We start from the raw sequence: 21,332 nt of genomic DNA, 5'->3' as shown, positions 1-21,332 counted from the left end.
TATCATGACTTAATTTTCTCATGATCATGACATAACAAGAGTTATTTTCTCATTATCGTGACTTATTTTTCCTGTGATCTCAACATAACGAGTTTTTCTCATTTACACAACTGTGCCAGCAGGTGCATAGAACTATGATTGAGGAGTTGTATTGGAGCTGTAATCGGGCCATAAAAGTTAGGCCCGAGAGGACCTGAGCCCGACAAGTACATTTTGATTGACAGCTTTTTAAAAGCCCAAACTCGTTTACAGCCCGACATTATTCAAATGTGCGCACACACACAGCTCTTTTGACTTTTGTCAAGAATGAGTCATTTTTACATGTTTTAACAATTTATTCATAACTAACGTAGACTAGACCACTTGGAAGTTGGAATAAAGAAATAAAGTAAGTCCTCTGTAACATCGTAACATCTCAGCACTCTAGATAGACATAGACTCATTCAGCCTATAAATAGACCAACGCACTCCGCCGGATTTTCTTCGCCACTAGCAGCTGAAATTTAATAAAAGAATAATGCCAACATTAGCGTAAATACTCTGTCCACATTATGCATTTAGGACTAAATGAATATTTAGTTATCATTTGAAAAACCTTTACTCACAGAGATTAGGCTAAGCCTACATGTTTTTGTGTCATTATTCACTCATTATAAACATGGTCAAAAATGTTCCACACCTCAGACTTTGCTTTAGTTGCTGGTGTAACCAAAACGTAAGCGCCAGAGGCAAGCCTCCATTACACCTACTCACCATCCACTTTCTCGCGCTAATCGTAACACATCACATGACCGCTCGTTCACCTCGCAAACCGGAGCGCGAGCCCAGCCTTAGCCCGCTTAAGATGATATAAATTAAGCCTGAACCCATCGGGTCCCGTCGGGTTCGGGCAAAGATCTTCAGCTTTAAGTTGTACACTGTATCATAGCTTACTGGAAATGTTTTTCTTATAGCCTAACTGTTTTCTTTGGGTAAAATACTTAACCCGTTAAACGCATTGCATTATTTTTTGTGGGATTGTTTGCTCATCTGTACATAGAATGCTTTATTAATGATGTGTTTACTGAGTTTGGTATTTTAAAAACACCTGCCTTAACACAATAAGCTATGTTATGTGTTGTCTGTAAGGTATTCTATGGGATGAAAATGCGTAACGTGGAATTCAACACAATGTGTTCTTATTATGGGCTCATCTTCTTGTCTGTACATAGTATGAATTACTAAGAATGTGTATACCGAGTAGGGCTGCATAATAAATCTATCTGCATGATAAATCTCATGTTATTGTCATGCGCATCTCGTAAAGCCAGTTCTGTGATTATTAGTAAATCTTTATCACGTGTGTTCAGATGGAGCGGCATTTAAGCCATAGTTCGCTGACAGGCTACACAGTATCGTGTTCATAATCAAATGCAATTCCTCTGCGATTAGGAATGCGATATTGCTTAGCAATTACAGAATCAGCTTTACTGACAAGATCACAATCACATGCGATTTTTCGAGTTTTGTCTTTTTAGAAACACTCTGAAATAACTCATTAAGCCAGGTTAAAGGTTGGTTTTAAGCGATTTTTCAAAAACACTTGAAAAAAACTGATTCGAGCCGAGTAGCACAACAAACTTGTAGCCAATAATCAGTAAGGAGTGTGTCTACTCATGATGTGGAGGAGAGAGTATTCAGTGCACAGGACGGACATTAGCCGAGCCGAGCAACAGAAAGATAGAGATGGCGGATAAAAAAACAGACTGTATGAAAACATGGACTTGTTATCAGTGGCGCTCCCAGAAAATGTTTACAGGAGTGGCCTCATCTTAATTACAGATGAGGCCACAGTAAATTTTGGGGTGGCACATTAAAATAAAGAAATAAAATTAAAGGTTTGCAATATAGACAAAAAGTTATATCTCTGTGATTTGTGGGAGTTTACTGATAACGATAATTGGACTATTTTGCTGATGTCTTATTTCTAATTGTGCTGACAGCTGACTCCTGATTTTTTTTTTTTTTTAACCCTTACACCATTTTTTTTCTAAAAGTGTGCACCATCTTTTAGGTGAAATACTGGCATTTGGGCTGTTTCCAAGCAAAAGATAAAACATTGAAAACTGATGTTTGAAATTATTTAAAAAATGAAAAAGTACCTAAAATGTGGAATTAAAACCACCAATAGGTGGCAGCAAGTCACTGTTAATAAGTGAGTCATTGCGACTGAACCGAACGAAACACTTTAATGTTGCTCAGAGACATAAAACTGAGGCTGCAGCGGGTGCTGCACGTTTATTTTTACTTCTTAAACTATTGTGAATTTACATTCTGCATTTAAATTTATAGCACCCACTGCAAATCATCCTAGTGGTGGCCAGAGTTTAGACGGGCCACCCCTGCGTGACTTCACCCATAGTTTTCTGAAGAGAGTTATTGAAGCTCAAATTGGTTGGAGCGGGCCATCGCCATCTTGGCAGCATGTCACACCTGGATAATTGAAAATAAGCAAAAAGGCTGGTTGATGAAGCCATGTCCACCTAGCTGGACAGCAGTGTCAGCAGCGGCAATCCAATTGTCACTCAAATGACCTTAATTATGCAGAACTTTAATGCTTAATATAATTTAAATGGATGAGTTATAAAATTATAAAAAAAATTGTTTACCTCCCTCTCAGTTTGAAGGGCAAAATAAGCTATATAGACCAAAATAATTTTTTGAACCAGGCTGTAAACATGTTTTTTTTTCTGCTGTAATGTTGGGCATTTTAACATGGGGAGTCTATGGGATTGACTCCCTTTTGCAGCCAGCCTCAAGCAGCCAGTTGATTAATTAGTTTAAGTCACTTCCGTGTTTGCTTCACGAGAAGAGATCGGAAGGTTGCCGCTTGATAAAAAAATAAATAAAAAAAAAGAGGAAAATGTCTGCAGAACAAAAAAATGCTTAAGAAAAGAAAAAGGACCCGTAAAAATACCGGATCAGCTTTCCAGCACTGGAGAGAACTCATGGAGTAGAAGGTTTGTGATCGGATGCAGAGGATTTGTTTCTTCTCAATAGGTGAGTAACACCGTGTCTGCGCCGCAACAACTAAAGTCTGTCTAGTACACAGGATGCGACAAAACAATGTTGAAAATCATTTGAAATTTGTGTATGTCTGTCATAAATAGAACGCAGCAGCAGTTTTCTGTCTGGGATCATGCTGCACCGCATCCATTGTAGACCATAGATATGTATATACTGTATATCTATGGTGTAGACAGCATCACTGATAATAATGAGTTCAATAGTATTTTGTCTTGCTGCGACACTCGTGTCCGGTAAAGACACGGTGTTACATTCGTTTTGCTTTGTTTCACAGAACTAATTGTTGCTTTGGTTCGGTACGTATGTGTGGGGACTAGACCCTTTTGGGGTAGTGGCGTGTTTGTTTTGGTGATTTCAATCGCTTACCCCACTGTAACAATAAAAACTCCATAATCATCTGGAAGAAGGAGGCGGGAGCCGGCGGACAATCAAAACAAACTTTAATAATCAAAATAAACACAAAACAGCGTGGCAGCCCCTCACGGCCGACTGCTGCGTACAAACAAAACCAAAACACAAACAAAAATCCAGGCCTGGTCCTCTCGCCTCCGTCACTGTCGTAGCTCCTGTTTTATATGCTTCTATCTCCTTCGTGGGACTCGAGACCGATGGGTCGTGCAGGTGTCGCTCATTTCCAATTCGCCCCATTCCCACGGCTCTCGGACCTGCCCCACTCGCCCCACCCACCTTTAAGCATTTTACTAAAATGCCCCCGTCTATATATATATATATATATATATATATATATATATATATATGTGTGTGTGTGTGTGTGTGTGTGTGTGTGTGTGTGTGTGTGTATATATATGCAGCCTTTGTGAGATTAAGAGACTTTTTACAAAAATGTTTAAAACGTGTTGACGACCCCAAAACTTGCTGACTGGTAGTGTGCTTATATGTTTGTGTTCCCATATTGTGTTCCTGTATTCAAAATATTGTAAATCTGTAATTTCAATCCAGTACATGTGAAGAGGTTGATTGACTTGTTTACAATAAACAAACTTGACCCTGTGGCCCTAAGCATATTGTGTGCATATCACTGCACATATGAATTATGCAAAAAAAGGAAAGAAAAAGGAAAACCATCAATAGGAGGATGTCAATAAAAAACCAGAGTTCAGTTAAAGCAGAGCTTGTGTTACTCTCATCGCCATCCATATGGGTTTGAATCAACTTCTGTGACCATAGACTGATGGTATATTTCTGTCCCTTCCTCTCTCTCCGTCTTTCCTTGTCTATGATGGAGTGATGAAATTCTCCTAATTAACTGGCTGGCTGTAGCTGTATGCTGGCCAGAGAGGCCATCCAGGGGCTAGAGTACACACATACCTCCCAAACCCACAGTCCGCTCCACCTGGCCCACAGCCCATGACAGAGGGGTGAACTGAGAAACCTGACCCTAATCACTCTTAACTTTCCATTTCTGTCGAAGTGGCTCAGACATTGGAGCTCACACTCTATTCTGGGCTTGAGAAGTAAGCCAACAAACCATTCAGGCATCCCTTCATTCGCCTTCCCCTTTCTCTACTGTTTTTAATCTCTGACCTGGTCCATTTTCTGTCCTTAAAGCTGCTTGGTTTGTTTTGTGATGAGCTTTTTTTGGCACAGCCCAAAGTTTCACTCCATCACATCCATTTTCTATGCCTTCCCTCACTCTCACTTGGACTAAATCTTTATTTTGCTCTCAAGGGAGCAGTTAAGTATCTTCAGGTCTCTCAGAGACTCCTGGCCAATATTGGCATGCAAGTTCCCTGGCTCAACACCCCCTATCCAAGTAAGCTCCATAAAACCTGTGTGTGCACACACACACAGGCATAGACACAGGCTGCTCCAACAAGCTATCTTAGTCATCCTCACAGGTGGCTGTCCGAATTTAAAACCACAGGCATGCTGTGTGTGTTATCCTGGGAAATGTGTGGGAGCTTGTTTAACACACAAAGCTCACAGACTGATGGACAGATGAGATCTGGGAAGTGAATGTTGTCAACAGAATGCCCCTAGCTTTCTCTTTCACTTTCTCTTCATCCAATCTTTTATTTTTGGCTTCTTTTTCTTTCAATTTTACTGTTTGTAAATTGCAATCTTTCATTCTCAACTTGTTTGGCTTCAACCAGATTTTACATGGGACATCAAATGGCAGCTCGACACAGTATATCATAATTATTGTATACAATTAAACAAATATATCACACTGTAAATATATAAATAAATATATTACATTCAATAAAATGCAAAGTAATTAACAGTTTTAAATGATTGACTTTTAGAAAGATTGACCAGTGTGGCTCCTAAATATCTTTTTATTCTTGATTTTCTTAAATAATCTCGAACCTCCATCTCTTTAAACATTTTTCTGGATTCAAAAATGTATAAGACTGTTCACTGACTGAAGATATGGGCATATCATGTAACCTGTGAAAGTTAGTAACTTAAACGAAATGACAGCTCAAAGGATTTTATACTTTTTCTGTTTCCTAAAATGTAATAAGACTGTTTATTTATAGCCACTGCTTAATTATGTGGTCAGTATTTTAGGGTTGTGGCCCTCCAGTTGAGAACCACAGTGACTGAGGCTCCAGAACTTCAACGTTTTATAGAGGAGAACAATATAATCAATTTATAACATCCAAACTTATCAAAAAATGGTATTAGTTCATTCCTAGTTTACTTAAATGCACCACAGTGTGTGTTTGTGAGAGAGTGTCCCGTTTAATTATGGATGATTGTTTGTGTTGGTCTGTCAGCCTACAATGTTGTTAAAGGACTTTAAGATAACTGCTGGAGTATTGATTGGCTGGGATTGGTGGGTATAGTTTTATAGGCTCCCACTCAGGCTACATAATTAATGCTTAGCGTATTTAATTAGTAAGATTTGCTCTGAACTAAGAGAGTGATTGAGTCCAGTCTGGTTGGAGAGCCAGTTCTGATGTTACTGTATGGGTATGTATTACTTACACTGGAATCCTTACTCCCTGCACATGAGTTTAGGAGGATGGAGGTTTGAGTCGGACATATATCATGTCCGGATTCCATTGCCTTTATCTCTCTTACCACTTTTTTTTAAAAGGCAAACTGGAGTGCTAGAGTGATTTTTCCACTAATGTAGCTCATCTATTGGTTTTATTCCCACTGGCAAAATCACTGCACCTGTCTCAGGACAGTGTTACGCATGGTTCCTGTTGCTATTTCTGAACCTGTATCAGTTAGCCGCACAGCATGCAGACATCGGCACACACTAGGTCAGGGAAATCTGCCAAAACAATTCCAGATCCTCTTTCATTTCTCTGAGTGTCTCCGAGTTGTCCATTTATTTTTATGCTCACTGTCGCCATGCTGCACTTTAAATGACCCAATACATTTGGCTTCGTTTTAGGCGTTGATTTTTTTCATTTTCGATGTCTTTGCTTTTCTTTTGTAGTTAAGCTCATCATAGGTACTTCTCTTTTAGATAAAAAACATGATTTGTATTATATAGTTCTGTTATATCCAGTATTACCAAGTATGAAATATCTTATATCAAGGCTTTTTTTGTGGCAAACGTTGTTATTAATATTAAGGGACAAAAACAATATTTTTATGTTTGCTAAGGTTTAAATGTGTGAGCTATCTTTTTTTTTCCATTACTGATCATCACATGTAGAGGGAGCCTTTTTACAAGGGCCCATTGATCATTTAAACCACTTGATGATTTGGTCAGTAGTACACACACAAAGATTGTAAAGGTCATATGTCGAATCCTTTAGTAAATTTGTCTTCCAGAGTAACTTCTTAAATGTTAACAGACGAGTGTCTTTAGTCTGTTTATTGTTATTTCTTTTTTAGTTTTTTTTACAAGTTACATGAGTGTCTCTCATATAATAAAGTTTACTGCTATACATGCTTTAATTTAAAATGGAGAAATGTTCACCCCCTTATAAAAAGGAAAGAAATTATCTACTATGTCACTCTTATACATCATCATTAGTTTGTTTGTTTTGTCCCTCCCCTCTCTCTGTGGAGTATAAAAAGAGAACCAACCATTATAGGCCTAAACATTACAATTTGCATGAAAATTCCTCAGAATATAATTATTAATATTTTAATTATTTTCCCCAACAGAAGAAGTCTATCATGCAGATTCGAAGTAACATCACAATACATACTGACATGAAGAAAAAAAACTTCCTTTAATGTAGAAATCACAATGTGATCACTTTTTAAGATTGCAATTGTGTAATATGTTATGAATGGGGATTTTATAACATATGTAGATTTAAAGAAAAGAAAACCTCAACCTGTTTGTTTTTATTTTTTGTTGCTATGATTTTGCACATCATGTTGTGTGTTACAGTATGTGTGCATTTGTTTGTTTTTTTCTCTGTAAGCGAGAGAGAGAGAGAGAGAGCGAGAGAGATGAATGATATTGATCAGGGCCAGTTCATTTTCTGTTGTCCCTGGTGAGTTTCTTTGTGGGAAATAGCTAGTTTGTCTCCTGTCACGGTGGTTGTAGAGCAACTTGGGTTCTATTCTGGTTAGTGATAGTCACTTATCTGATCAGGCTTTGCAAATATACTTTCTCTACTGTCTCCTCCTACTGTCTGCTCATTATTGTTGGGTGGGTGATTTCGAAATTATTCACTAACAACTTCACTCACATCACTCATTACATACAAATTTACTTCATTTCTATAAATTATATTAACATTTAACATATAAAATCAATGCTGGTCATTGCCTTTTAATGGTGTATTCGTGTAATAAACCAGAATATTTCTTAATCATCTTAAAATTTACAAAGCTCAGCAATAAATGTGTAATGAACGTTATAACCTTGTATTATTTCTTATTGGCTATCATTTAGATATCATCACAATAATCTTCATAAAAACCATCTATTACAATTTCTGTAAGTTCTATTTGTAGAGTGGTATCTATTTGATATCATGCTGGCAAATGGTACACCACTGATCAGTGCAGTATGGCTGGCTAAAGCATTAAAGCTGCGGTAGGGAACTTTTGACGCTCTAGCGGTTAATAAACAGAACTGCTTGCGTCTTGCGGAAGAACATCGTAGCCGGAACTACTTCTCTCTGTTTATGTCTATGAAGAATCACAAAGGTACTGGGTTACTCCGCCGCGGTATCCCCGAAGCAATCTAAAATAGTCCGAATATAAACACTTATTATAGGTGCACCCTAGTGATTCAGGACAAGCTAAAGACACGGTTTGGAAAATGGATTCATGGTGTACTCGCTTATTATATACATTTTTCGACATTTTGAACACAAACAAAGTTACGGACGGCATCTCTGATTGGTTATTTTTTACCGGGAGCGATGGAGTTTCTGCAGATGGCAATAGGACCACTGGGAGGAGCCAGAGGAGCTTGATTTTTTTTCACAGATTATCTGTCTCATATTCTACTGTCAGGACATAATGACAGGTTTAATAAATATGTAAAAAATATTTTTTTTACAAAAGTTCCCTACAGCACCTTTAATGCAAATTTTTGGGACATCTGTAAATGTAAAAAGTGACAGCAGATCCCATGTTAACATTAACGCTGTTTCCCATGTGTGAAGCACTGAGGCGGAAGAGTCTCCCTTTTAGGTGGATGGCATACTATTGATTGTGTGTAGTGGTCAATCAATCTTAAACACTAGTGGCTTCAGTGGTTAAATGTTTTGCATCGTCCCTTCCTCACACAACTGGTGTGCGATTCATCATTAGGATCCTTTATATATATAATTTTTTTGTTGATTTGGTGTATATAGCATTTGTTAATATTATATCTGAGCTGTTTAATAGATATAGTCAGGCAGTCCTATCATAAGTCCTATGGCATGCGACAGTCAGTCCAATCTAATGTTGCATAAATCATGGCCTTTTCAAATGGAGCACCGACCACAGATTATACCATTGAGAGAAACACAATTTATTATTATTATATTTTTTTTTATAACAGGCCTCAACTTGGCAGGTATGAATGTCGGATGGGATAAACAATAGAAAAATGTATTTAGTTTCATGCTGCATATTGAATTAAAGTGTTAATTTTAACTGTTACACTTGTTAACTGATTGTGTGATATGTAATGAGATCTTTTTATGGTCTAAATGATACTGTTCCTTGATGCAGCTGTGCGGTTAGGGTTAGTGAATACCAGCTGGCCTATTTTAAGCGCCAGTGATTTGTCCCTCTCTCTGTCCTGCCAGGACACTTGTCATGTCCCAGATCCCCTTTCATGGCATTCTCGACTTAACGAGTTTGTGGATATTAATGACCAACTTGAAGCGAAGCCTCTTCGATTACAACAGTGACTAGACACTCTCACTCTTTCGTGTTCCCTCTCTTTCCCTATAAAAATGTGGTAGATTTGCCATTGCCTGGCACAGATCCTATGCCTTGCAGGTGCCCTGGTGAGAAATCTGGTAGGAACTCCTCCCGAATGACACGCTTGAGGCCAGCTGTGTGAATAAACTGAAGGTCAGTGGCTTACCCTTTTTCAACGCCCTTGCAGTTGTCCTGGTGACATTGAGGGCAGCTGCTCCAGCGGTTAGGTGCTCTCCTCTTTGCATATTCGGAACAGATGCCTGTTCCCTTTCGTGCCAGCCTTACCCAGAGGGATCAATTAAGCCTACAGCAACTGCTGGCATCAATGCCAGTCAGAGCGGAAGGTGGAGTGTGAAGTGATGAAGAGAAGTGAAGAGACTTGAGATGATATTTTGTCCTCTTAATACCTGCTTGACACTCAAAGGTCTAGGTGTAAAGATGGTAGGGCTGGGCGATTATAGCTTAAAATGTATCAACAATATAATGATTCATATTGTTTGGGATAGATAATTATTGACATTTTTATAACCTTTTTTTTTTTTTTTAAATAAGAGCAATATAATTATTATTATTTTTTAAATTTAACCACTGTATTTTTAAATGAACCCAGCTTGAGACAATCAGCAAGTACTTTTTGTTTGTTTTACAGTCAAACACAAAATAAAAATCAAACAAATATGTAATTTCAATGTTTTATATGCAGACTAAATAGGCCACAGGAGGGTGCAATGAGCAAACTGATGCAGTGCATTAAATTGTCAACGCAATTAAATAACAGTCTAAAAAAAGTGCATTACATCTAAATTAACTCTCATGAATCAAATCGAATTTTGTAAATTGCATAAACCGTTAGGAACAAAACAGCAACATGTATTTATGCATTACTTAAAACAAGAACCAATTCGGCCATTACACAGATTACCTTTAAAAAAAAATGAGCAAAGTGAAAAGGAATAAACCTCCACAAATTCATCTCTGCTGTATTCTGTTTTTTTTATGTCCTTCACTCGCAAACTGCCCTCCATCTCGTTTACTGGCTTACTCAGATGCACGTCATTAGCTGCATTTACTTGGACTTTACTAATCCGATCTTAATAGGACAAGAAGCACAATCAGAATAGAAAAAAAGACACATTGAATTGTCCAGATCCGACTAAAATTTGTAATCAGAGCGAGAGAACATGTAAACACTTGATCGGATTGAAAACCGAATCTGGAAAGTACTGTGCATGCACAGTGACATTGAAATAGCATAATATGTCGCGTGGAACGAGCTGTGGCTAATAAAGTGACATAAGTATCCTGTTATTATAAAACTCATCTTTCACTCAGCGTCTGTGAAGTGGAGAAGGACAACATTCCACCAGAGTTCTTGTTTAAGACTCTCAGCACTGGTTTTTGGTGCAGGAAGGGGCACTTTTCATATATTCTTTTTTAAAGTTAGCAGCACTGCACAACAGTTTATGTGCTGGTCGTCACCTAATTAGAACCCAAAGTAACAGAATGCAACAACAGTGGGGAAACTCTGTATATTCATGCAGTGTGCGCATGTCAAAAGAGTAAATCCGTTCAGAAGCTTGTGACATATAAACGTACATATCAGCCAGATCACTCAGCCAGATCACTTTATTTAGCATTCATGTAAACACTACGTTCAAATTCGTAAAGCAAAAAGTGTCCATGTAAACGCACCTAGTGATTACAGTGCATGAGTGCAATCAGCTATTCATTTGGTTTATTTACTTTTGTCCCCTGTGGAATTTGTTTGGTGCAGCATTCTATAAGTATATAGGTATTCCTGGGCTGTTATAAAAGTAAAAAAAAAAATCATTTATATATTATAGACTTGTTAGGGATGGGGATAAATGTAACGGGATATGCGATGACGTAATCGTGTCTTGCTTGCTTGGTCAAAATCGAGGGAGTCAAGGATCTGTCATATAAACTTCCCCCGTCCAGTTTGGGAAGTGGAACACACTTCAAAATGGCAGCAGGGATTCCCCCGAGGGGAAGTGCGTAAGGAAGTTTGTGAGTGGTTGTCTAAAAGTGGAGTGGAATGCAGCCCTCTTGTGTGAGAAGTGAGTGCAGCAGTCATATTTGTCCGTCTAAAAAATGCGTTGAATTTGCGTTCTGTGTGAATGGCTTGGTTTCGGTTTTAACCTAATCAATATCTTCTACGCATTGAGCTACTATAGTTCTCTAATATTTTGAATGAATAATGCAGTAACTGTGCGTCTCATGGGCTAGACCATCAAACATTAAAATGCAAAAACGTTACTTCATCATTATTGCTTCTCGTGTGCCACTGATGATGCTCCCTAAAGCACACCTAACATTTGATTTGACTATTTTTTGCATTCAAATATAAATGTTTCTTTTAAATTCGACTAATATATTTTCTCCTCATCGCAGGCACAGCACACATTTCAGCATGTGTTTCTGTTTCTGTGTGCTGTATGCGTCACTCATAGCACATGCCTAAGATTTTTTCTGTTGTTATCGAAGAAGGTGTACCATTGATAAATATCGATAGTTTTATAGCCCAGGCCTACAAGAAATGTCTTTGCAATCACTGAGCCTGGCAGTCCACCACTGACCTTTCCCTTGTGAAACCTAACCTTTAGTGAGCTGATTTTTGCGCCCTTTGTTTGATAGCATGTTGAGGGATAATCATGATATTGTTATACACACAGGAAATATTTGCGTAATGCAACCCAAATGTTCACGCAAAGAAAGAAGGCATGGTTTCAGTAACCGCAGTTAGTGTTGACTTTGCTACCACAATCAGGCGCTTCTGAATCATGTATGTTTTGTTATTAGTGGAAGTATTTGCTATTTACTGTTCAAATGCGGAGTTTTGCGCGCTGTGTGTGTGTGTGTGTGTGTGTGTGAGAGAGAGAGAGAGAGAGAGAGAGAGAGAGAGAGAGAGAGAGAGAGAGAGAGAGAGAGAGATGGTCACATCCCAGTGGAGTCAGCTGTTTTAACTGTGGCTTGTGTACTGCAAACACATAGAGCTTCATCACTGTGTCTGTCACTTGACTCTGTTCCCCATTCGGGCTTGAACTGATGGTAAAACTAAGGACATTATTAACTGTCTTTTTAGCACATTTATTTTTAAACTACATTTATTTTGAAAGATGAAGCTAGCTTATGGAAAGGGGTCTTACATTTCCGGAGTGCTTGCGGTGTTTGACCAATCACAGTGTACTGGGTCAGTTGGCCAATCAGAGCAGACTGACCTTGATAGATATATATATATATATATATATATATATATATATATATATATATATATATATATATATATATATATATATATATAATACAAATCTGAAAAAAGCTATAATATCCCGGCAGTAATATTTCTTTATATTAACAGCTCATTGGGTTGTATTTTCACTCGCTCTATATTTAATTTCTTCTGAACTATTGATAACTAACACATGCTTTACCCCTATTGAAATTAGCCAGGACAATTTTTAATATAACTTGGATTTTTCTGAAAGAAGAACGTCACATACACCAAGGATTCTTTGAGGGTGTGTAAAACAGGCTAATTTTCATTTTCGGGTGAACTAACCCTTTAATTGTTAAAATGACTAAATGTCTTCTTAGTCAAACTACTCCCTCACCTTGCTCGTCTTCAAATTTGACATTACTCTGAACCCACCAAATGTGAAAAGAAAAGAAAATTCTTTTTTTTTTTCTTTTTCTTTTTTTTTTTAAATCAGATTAAACAAAGAATTATGGGCAGATTAATGATTACCAAAATAAATGTTAGTTGCAACCCTTCTGAAACAGTATGATAGCTTAGTGTGAGGAAAGCTTTTATTCAAATATGGTGGCTTAAGAACAGCAAGCGTCAGTGATTTTGAGAATCATTTAAGTTTGCTGTAACTGATGTCAAACCCAGTGCAATACGGAGGGAATATTTCGAACTCCAAAGAAGGACAGGCATCATTGGATTACAGGCCTCATTGGCTCCAATTGCCATAATTTACGATCCTGCTTGGTTGAAACTCAGCCCTCAAGACCATCTCAAGCTTCTCCCCCTCCTACTAGGTGAGTGTTTACCACAATGACATTTTCATGACCTCCATAAGTCACTCAGGGAGCCATCGACACTCACAAGCACAGGGTTACTGACTGCTCGGTCACACTCAATGTCTCACTCAGTGAGTGGAACCCAAGTTTTTTAGTCAGTCAAATGCTCAGACTTGATTGAGCATGGACAGCCAAACACCAACTCCTTTAAGCAGCACACTTATTCACACCCAGTGATTAATGATGCCCTGCAAGGAGAATGTCGCCCAGGGTTTTGTCCAGACTCTTAGGTGTCCTTGGTAGCGGACAGGTGGCTGACAGGTGAAGTGTATGTTAGAGTTTGTGAGAGTGTCTTCTGCTCTCAGTGGATATACTCCCTTAAACCAGAATGCATCAGTCAGTTTTATTCACTCTGTCACCAAACAAATGCACACATGTAAGTTACTCATGTTCATTCTGTGAATAGATGTAGTTCTGTTGTCAACAGATGGCATAATCACACCCTTGGATATCTAGTATAATCTTCTGTCTGCTAAATTTGTATTCCCTATTTTTGTGTACCTTTTAGATGCACATGCTTCCATGTTTTTATAAACATGCCTCCATCTCTCAAAAGATATACAGCTCTCAGCCGTGATGGGTATGGTTTCAGATCCCCAGTGCTCTATTTTGTACTTGGCACTTGTGCATTAGATGCATGACATAAATATGTAACTCTTTGAATCTTTGGCTCAACATTTGTTTCCTCTGAGTCTGACCTTGTCACAACCCTGAGGCACTTCCTTGGAGTATGAATCTCATGGGACTTAATGATTGTCAATGACAAGTTGCTATTTTTCTTTGTCTGGATCTGTAAATGTAATAATAATAATAATTATATATATATATATATATATATATATATATATATATATATATATATATATATATATATATATATATATATATATATATATATATATATTTATATATATATAATTTTTTGGGATCAGATTGTTGCATTTGCTCAGTGACTATTGTTCATCAGTGCAGGTTGATCTAGCATTAATTTGTTCATTCATTTTCTTGTTTTTAAAAGTTATCTTTTTGTGAAATTGCAAGCTACTGCTTGTAAAAGGTTGTTTTGTCTCTCCAAACATAATGATATTAATTGAAATTAAGATTGATGAAATTTGCATATGAATTAGGACATTGTACACGCACATGTTAAAGGTGAAAAAGTCATTAATTTTTACTAGTTGCAGTAAACTTACATAAACATAAACTTACATAAAACATCAAACCAACATGAATATGAATAGTGTGTGTGTGTGTGTACACGCACACACACACACACACACACACACACACACACACACAGTTTTGTTTAGATAAGAGTCCAGTGCTCTCAGACTAAGGGCAAGGTCATAATGGTTTCAGCTAATCTCTTATTCATGCCTTTAATGCCATGACTTGATGAAAACAGCAGTACTGTATGTAAGGAAGCTGGTGTCATTACACATTCAAGTTTTTCCTGTTCGGTCTCTAACCAACAGTGACACAACATCGTGCATGTGGAGAGAAACCAATGCTGAAATCCCAATGGATTAAACATTAGGAATATGGAAACATTTCCATGATGCAAGCTCGATGGTGTTGACGGCCTATGAAAGGCTTCTAGCCTGAATCCAAATGTAACTTAAATGTTAACACAAAGTAAAATTGCAGCAGACTTTTGAATTATGACTGTCAACCTCCATTTCTGGATTTAAAATCAGTCAGGGATGCTCAAAGCAGATCGGGTTGCTCTTATTAGCCCCGGCCATCTTGGGTCAAGTCATCAGTTGATGTAGAAGCAGGGTGAGTATTTATGTGTGTTAATGTGTTGTTTGTTTCCGTGACGATAGCATGGTACCAATGACTGATGAGGCCTGGCCTTGTGGGCGACACTTGAGCCTTTCCTGATTTTGGCTGGTATGGCACCACGGAGCCGTCCGCTGGTCCTTGGTTCATGGTGAGGAGATTCTTCTTCTACCCTGTCTCTCATCGGATCTCTCCAAAGTACATCAACAGTTTTGTTGCCCATCTTGCTATGTGTCTGTCTACATTAGCAGATCCTCTGAGCCTCAGAGGGCTCTTCTTATATTTCTGCACTTTAAAACTTCCCAAGGTCGCATCCCATCCATAACACATGCACAAACACTTGGCTGAACAACAGGTCTCAGAGGTGGGGAGAGATCTTTGTTGGCACGCTTCACCTAAAAGCCGCAGACACGTACATTCAGATGAGCTCTGTAGTTTGTGCCAGGATTGAAAAGAAGCATCTTGGTATTTTGGGTCGGGGTGCAGTGGCCTCCCTCCAGTCATACACTGACTGTTCCTCTTAATTCCTCCTACTCTGCTCAAGGGAGCAAATGTCACCATATTACACAGATTTGTTTACTTGCATGACATATGTAAGCACACACCCAGACAAAGTCTAAATTTGAGTTTTATTTCTACGTTTTTAAATACTCGCAAAAAAAAGATAGGATTTGTTCCTATCTTCGTTCCATTGCTAATGAATTTGCAGTAGGCTAAATGAGTGACTCTGTACTCCAAACTTTGTCATTTGCATAAAGCAGTCCCAAACCTATATATAAGGTCTTTCTACATAGCCTTTACTTTATCCAGCCAGCCAGTCGTGACTGGTTTGTGAAACTGTTCTTATGCAGATTTCACACACTAATTCATCCATATACCCACAGTTAGTGAATGAGCCCCAGAGTATGTGGACATCAGCGGCATTTGCTGCAAATTACATAGCACAGACTGTTTGCGGGCCTGAGTGAAGTAAATATACCAATTCTGTTTTTAACAGTATTTTCTTTGCAGGGTCTCCAACTGGGGGAGTTAAACTGCATCCCCTTGTCTCCATTTGAACTTGTGTTTGTTGCCAACTATGATATGATTACACTGCCTTTAAATATGGTTTAAGGACTGCCTGTTAAACAGCTGGCACTTAGAATCACTGATGCAACTGCTCAGAGAAAGATAGACTTGCAGAGTACAATCAGACAATAGTCCACAACTCACATTCCCCTTTGATCCATTCCCTGCCAAGAGAATGATCCAGAGCTATGCAACACTCCATTTCTGCCACACTTGTTCTGTCCCATGAGATTCTGCGCTGCCATAACACTAGTTTGATAGCAGTGTGAAGTGTTGCTGGTTTGCCGGAGAAGCATTTAATGGCAGCTGTGCCGTCCCACTGGGAATCAGAGGATGAGCCCCTAGGGGATTGCTTGCAGAAGCAGGAGGGGTATCTCTCGCTGTCAATAATGAGATTAATGATGTGACAGAGATGGAACGGTGAAGAATCGGACTGCTGTTAAACGGAATTAGTTGTCAAATTTGAAGACTGGATCAGAGAACATGAGATGACACGGCTTGATAATCCCTAAGAGGATGCAGAGTGTCACTGCTGCCCTGTTATAACATTGATGAGGAGTGTAGGGAACATTCCACAAAGTGTGAAATAAATACTGTAGCAGTTATCATGCTATGAGTTGCTCTATTTCAGTTTCAGAGAACACGTTAGGCACAGGAGTGCAGCTTGAATGTCTGTATTTCCTTTTGTTCCTTCCTTTCCCCAGCTCTTATCCTTCATGTCCTTTTTAAACATGTATTTTTTGCATTTTTTACTTTATTTGGACAGGATAGTAAATAGAGTTCAGAGAAAATGTATAGTGGGAACGAGAGAAGGGGACGGGAATAAAAAGAGCACAAGTCAGGGCTTGAACTTAGGTCGGCCGAAGAGCGACTGTTCTCCCTGTCGGAGTGCTGCCCACAAGCCTGTCTGGTCTGACCCTTTCCTACCTTACTCCCTTCCTTTCATCCTTCTTTCTGTCCTTTTAAAAATGTACTTTTTATTTCTGCTTTAAATACCTTTCTTCCTTCCTATCCTGTTTCCTGTCTTTCCTTCGTTTCATTTCAAACATCATTCTTTTCCTTCTTTCCTACCTACTTGCCTGCCTACCTTAATTTCCTTATTTTCATCTTCATTCATTCCCTCTTTTCCTCCTTCATTCATTTCCTATCTCCCTGCACATTTCTGCTTTTCTTTCCTTCCTACCTATCTATCTACCTTAGCCTTCCATTCTTTCAAACATCTGAGATGCTAAACTTGAATAGCTGGCAACTTTAAAATTGGTGACAGTCATGTACTTTCCAAGAGTGTATGTGTAGGTGTAGTTTTCCAAAAAAAAAGCTTTTCCTTTCAACATTAACATCACCACTCAGTTATCACAAGCCCTTCAACGTAAAGTCCAGAGGGTAGAAAGAAAAATAACATGGGAACCTGCCAGAAAAATGAGTCTGTGTGTGTGTGACAGTGAGGGATAGATAAAGGTGTGAGCTCGCTGCGCTGAAGCCGAAGTGAGTTGAGTAAATAATCGGCCGTCTGAAAAGCCGCGGGTGCTGGGCTGGTGCGTCAGCAGGCGATGGATGAGTCCCCAGGCCTGATTGTAAAGCCCAGCAGGTTGTGTTGGTTGAGTGAGTCTGTGCCGAGTGGAGTCTCAATCTTCTCTCTAATAGGCCACTGACAGGCCTTTACCACACACATATACACACACTTGCGAGTACACACATCAATAAAAGGGTTGTGACAGGGACCACAGCCTCTGCTTTGGTACCTAGCGGGCAGTACTACACTAAACCGGCCGCACACAAAGACATGGGTGGCATAAATTCTGTGGTGCTATCATTGAACAATAGGTAAGGTGGAATAGTACAGCGAAGTGCATAGTATACGGCTGGCTGTGTAAGACACAAGCTCTCTGACAAGCCGTATTTGTCATCTGCTGGGACGCAGGCAGGTCCGACATCTGCGGTACAGATGAGAGGAGTGTGAAAAAGTGACTTTGAGCCAGACAACTAATCTTGCAGCCTCACATACACGACCGCATGTCGCAGGCCCACACACAATTACATTTGCCCCCTCGCTTATGTAGTCTGGTCATATAATCCACTGCTCAAACACTCCATCACATAAAGCAGACATAAACGCTCATAAAGGATCCTCTGTATTACACACAGTCATACAGTCGGACACATCCCTCTGCTGTGTGCCATACTGGGCCGGGATCTGATAATTGGTAAATGTTTGTCGAAGATGAATTCCCTGGCTGATACTGAAGTGTGTGTGTGTGTGTGTGTGGGTCCAGTGATAAATGGAGAAGAATTCCCTTGAGTAGAAGACATGGAATAAATAAAAGGAGGAAGGTTTTCTATTGCACCAGGAAATGTGAGTTTCTTTTATAACATTATGGAATGGCCACTGAACCCTGGAAAGAGTAGATGTTTAAATGTCCAGGGAAAGGTGTATTACCAAAACAATAAATTTCTTTCTTTCTTTTTTTTTTTTTTTTTTTTTTTGTAAAATAAACGTTCAGCCAAAGCCATTCAGCTCTGTATCTTTCCTCCACTAACCCTCTATGGTTTTCTTAAAATCTTGAAGTAATTCCATTTTCCCATTCGCTTGTCTAACATACGAAATCGTAGCTGCTGGGAATACATCTTTAAGGTTTTTAGCTCTAGTGTACAGCGGCAATGAGCGAAAGCTGCCATGCCGAGTCCATCTTTTACTCCACCCGCATGCATGCATGTCACTTCATCCCAGCCATTCATAAAGCAACATGATGAATAAATGAATAGAGAAAGAATTAAATAAAAAGCATACTTATTCTCTCCCGCGCATCCTTTCCTCTACATATCTGGTGGATCTGTGAAATTATATAAGGAAAAAGACTTAGAGGGAGAGCAAGAGAAAGGGTTGGGGTGGAGAGACGGATATGATTTATTAGGCTGATAAAAATTCAGCCTTTGTTATTCAGTCATTTTTTTCCATGTGCAGCTTATTAAGGAGCGCACCTGCCAGAGGAAGAGTTTGTGTGCACCAGTGGGTGTATATCTAAATGTGTGTGTCCCATGGAGAAGGAAGACTCAGACCTCACAGAGCCAGTTTAGATGACACCCTCTGTCTGTGTTCAGTGGCGTATCTTTATGTCTAGCAATGACTCCCTTTAGACCTGGCATTAATATCAGGGGTTTTCAGTGATCAAATCACAATCGATAACACTTAACCACATTAAAAGCCATGGGTAATTGCACCCAAGACACATTGTGATTGAATCACTGAAACCACAAGCTATTTCTTCAGTCTGTCAAAAATGAAGAAAATAATCTCTATCAATATTGTAAATACAGTTTTTACTTTATTTTATTTGCAACTTCTATGTAAATTCAATTGCCAATTTTGCAAATGCAAGTTATCAAGATACCAAACACATTTTTACTATGTAAAAGTGTGTGTGTGTGTGTGTGTGTGTGTGTGTGTGCGTATGTGAAATATAAACAGTATCTATCACTAACCAGAGTTTATGCATACCATAGTTTGACTAACTAATGACTCCGTAATAGCTCATGTGGGCATCATTAGGTGATTAAAAATTATTGATCAGTGAAGTGACACGTCAACTAGTAATTCCCTACCGTGATCTGTCTGTTTCTTTGCAGGCCCCTTCTCTTTGTCAGTGCGAAGCCCGGCATCACATAGGATCATCAAAACACACTACAAGATAGACACACGCAGAGTGCATACAATCCACCACAACCCTGCTCTTACCTACAGGGTCAAGAGAGTACATTCTTCCAGGTAAGTGATGGGAGCTTTTCTGGTCAAGGTGGAAATGACCAGCACTTAATCCACTTCCTGTTTGTCTCCACTTCAACAATGCTCATTTCAATGGCTTTATTCGATCATAAATTGTGCGTTTGCACATGTGCGTGCATCCCGCTCACAATCTCAGCCCAGCACAACCAATTACCAGACTGATTAAAACCTCTCTGTTGACATTCAGTGTTTTTATCAGTGTCTCAGTGCTTAATAAATCATTAAATAACCGCCTGGCCCTTAATAACGCCACATAGAACCATAACTAACTGCCTCATCAACCCTGATGATGGCAGAGAAGAAGGTGCTGCTCGTCATGGTAATCTATTACTGGAACCATAATATTACTCCATAAAGATGTTCTACGGGATGACCCACATGTTCGCGTGGACATGAGGGTAGTTACTGAGATAGAAGCTTTTAATGGGGTCTTGAAATTGTTTATGTAACATTTATTTTATTTTATTTTAAGGGTAATGGGCAATTCACACACAACTTGTTTTTGCATTTAAAAAACTGAGACACAGGTAAGTGGAAGAGAAGAAAGAAAATTAAAGAGTTTTTTTTATTATTATTATTTTTTGAGCGAGAAGTCATATTGTAGCACATTTTTTAACAGATAAACCATTTAAAAGAAATACAGTCAATTGAAAAAAAAAAAAAAAACATTCTGTGTGAACGACCCCTAAGTGATATGCAAAATAGATGAACAGGAGATTGTAATTAAAATTTGCATTGATTTACAATTGGCATGTTAGCTTTCCCTTTTAAATCCATGACCTAACAGTTAGCATAGGTGCCGCAGACAGTGTTTAAGCAATGGTGTTAATGCAGGAGGCAGAAGCTTAGATTCAAATGACAAACATATTATTTGATATGTCTGTGCAGTCTAGCAGTTTTTGTGTGAAAGAGAATGGCTGCTGCACAATATGAGGTGTTTAGTTCTCCACTGTGGTTCTGTTCACACATTATGAGCCTTTAAAACAAATTTAAAAGATGTTGGAAAGCTTCTGGATTGTGAATGCTTTTGGAAAGACATCGAGAAGGAAGAGGGGTCACTGCTGTGTCTGTATGGCATTAGCTTTAGTCTGATAAGGGGCCACCTAAAAAAAAATCCTATTCACTTAAGGGCGTAAATGAAGCACTCATGCATATGGGTGTAAATTTTTTATTTCCCCTCTTATCTACAGAGTTAAATGATCTTCATTAATCCCCCTAC

The 21,332-nt window shown here is 38.8% G+C and overlaps 1 protein-coding gene across 1 annotated transcript in view; it reads left to right on the top strand.

Moving 5' to 3' along the window:
* The window catches only part of LOC128015637 (zinc finger CCCH domain-containing protein 3-like), a 60,562-nt gene that overhangs the window by 10,834 nt on the left and 28,396 nt on the right, over window positions 1-21,332 (top strand). The window contains exon 4 of the mRNA XM_052599668.1: window positions 19,957-20,095. Coding sequence (XP_052455628.1) covers window positions 19,957-20,095 — 139 coding nt within the window. The remainder of the gene's footprint in view (window positions 1-19,956; window positions 20,096-21,332) is intronic.

The sequence above is a fragment of the Carassius gibelio genome, chromosome A6 (assembly GCF_023724105.1).
Source record: "Carassius gibelio isolate Cgi1373 ecotype wild population from Czech Republic chromosome A6, carGib1.2-hapl.c, whole genome shotgun sequence".
Taxonomy (NCBI): Eukaryota; Metazoa; Chordata; class Actinopteri; order Cypriniformes; family Cyprinidae; genus Carassius; species Carassius gibelio.
The sequence above is the reverse complement of the archived record's forward strand: the minus strand, read 5'-3'. Positions and strand labels throughout refer to the sequence as shown.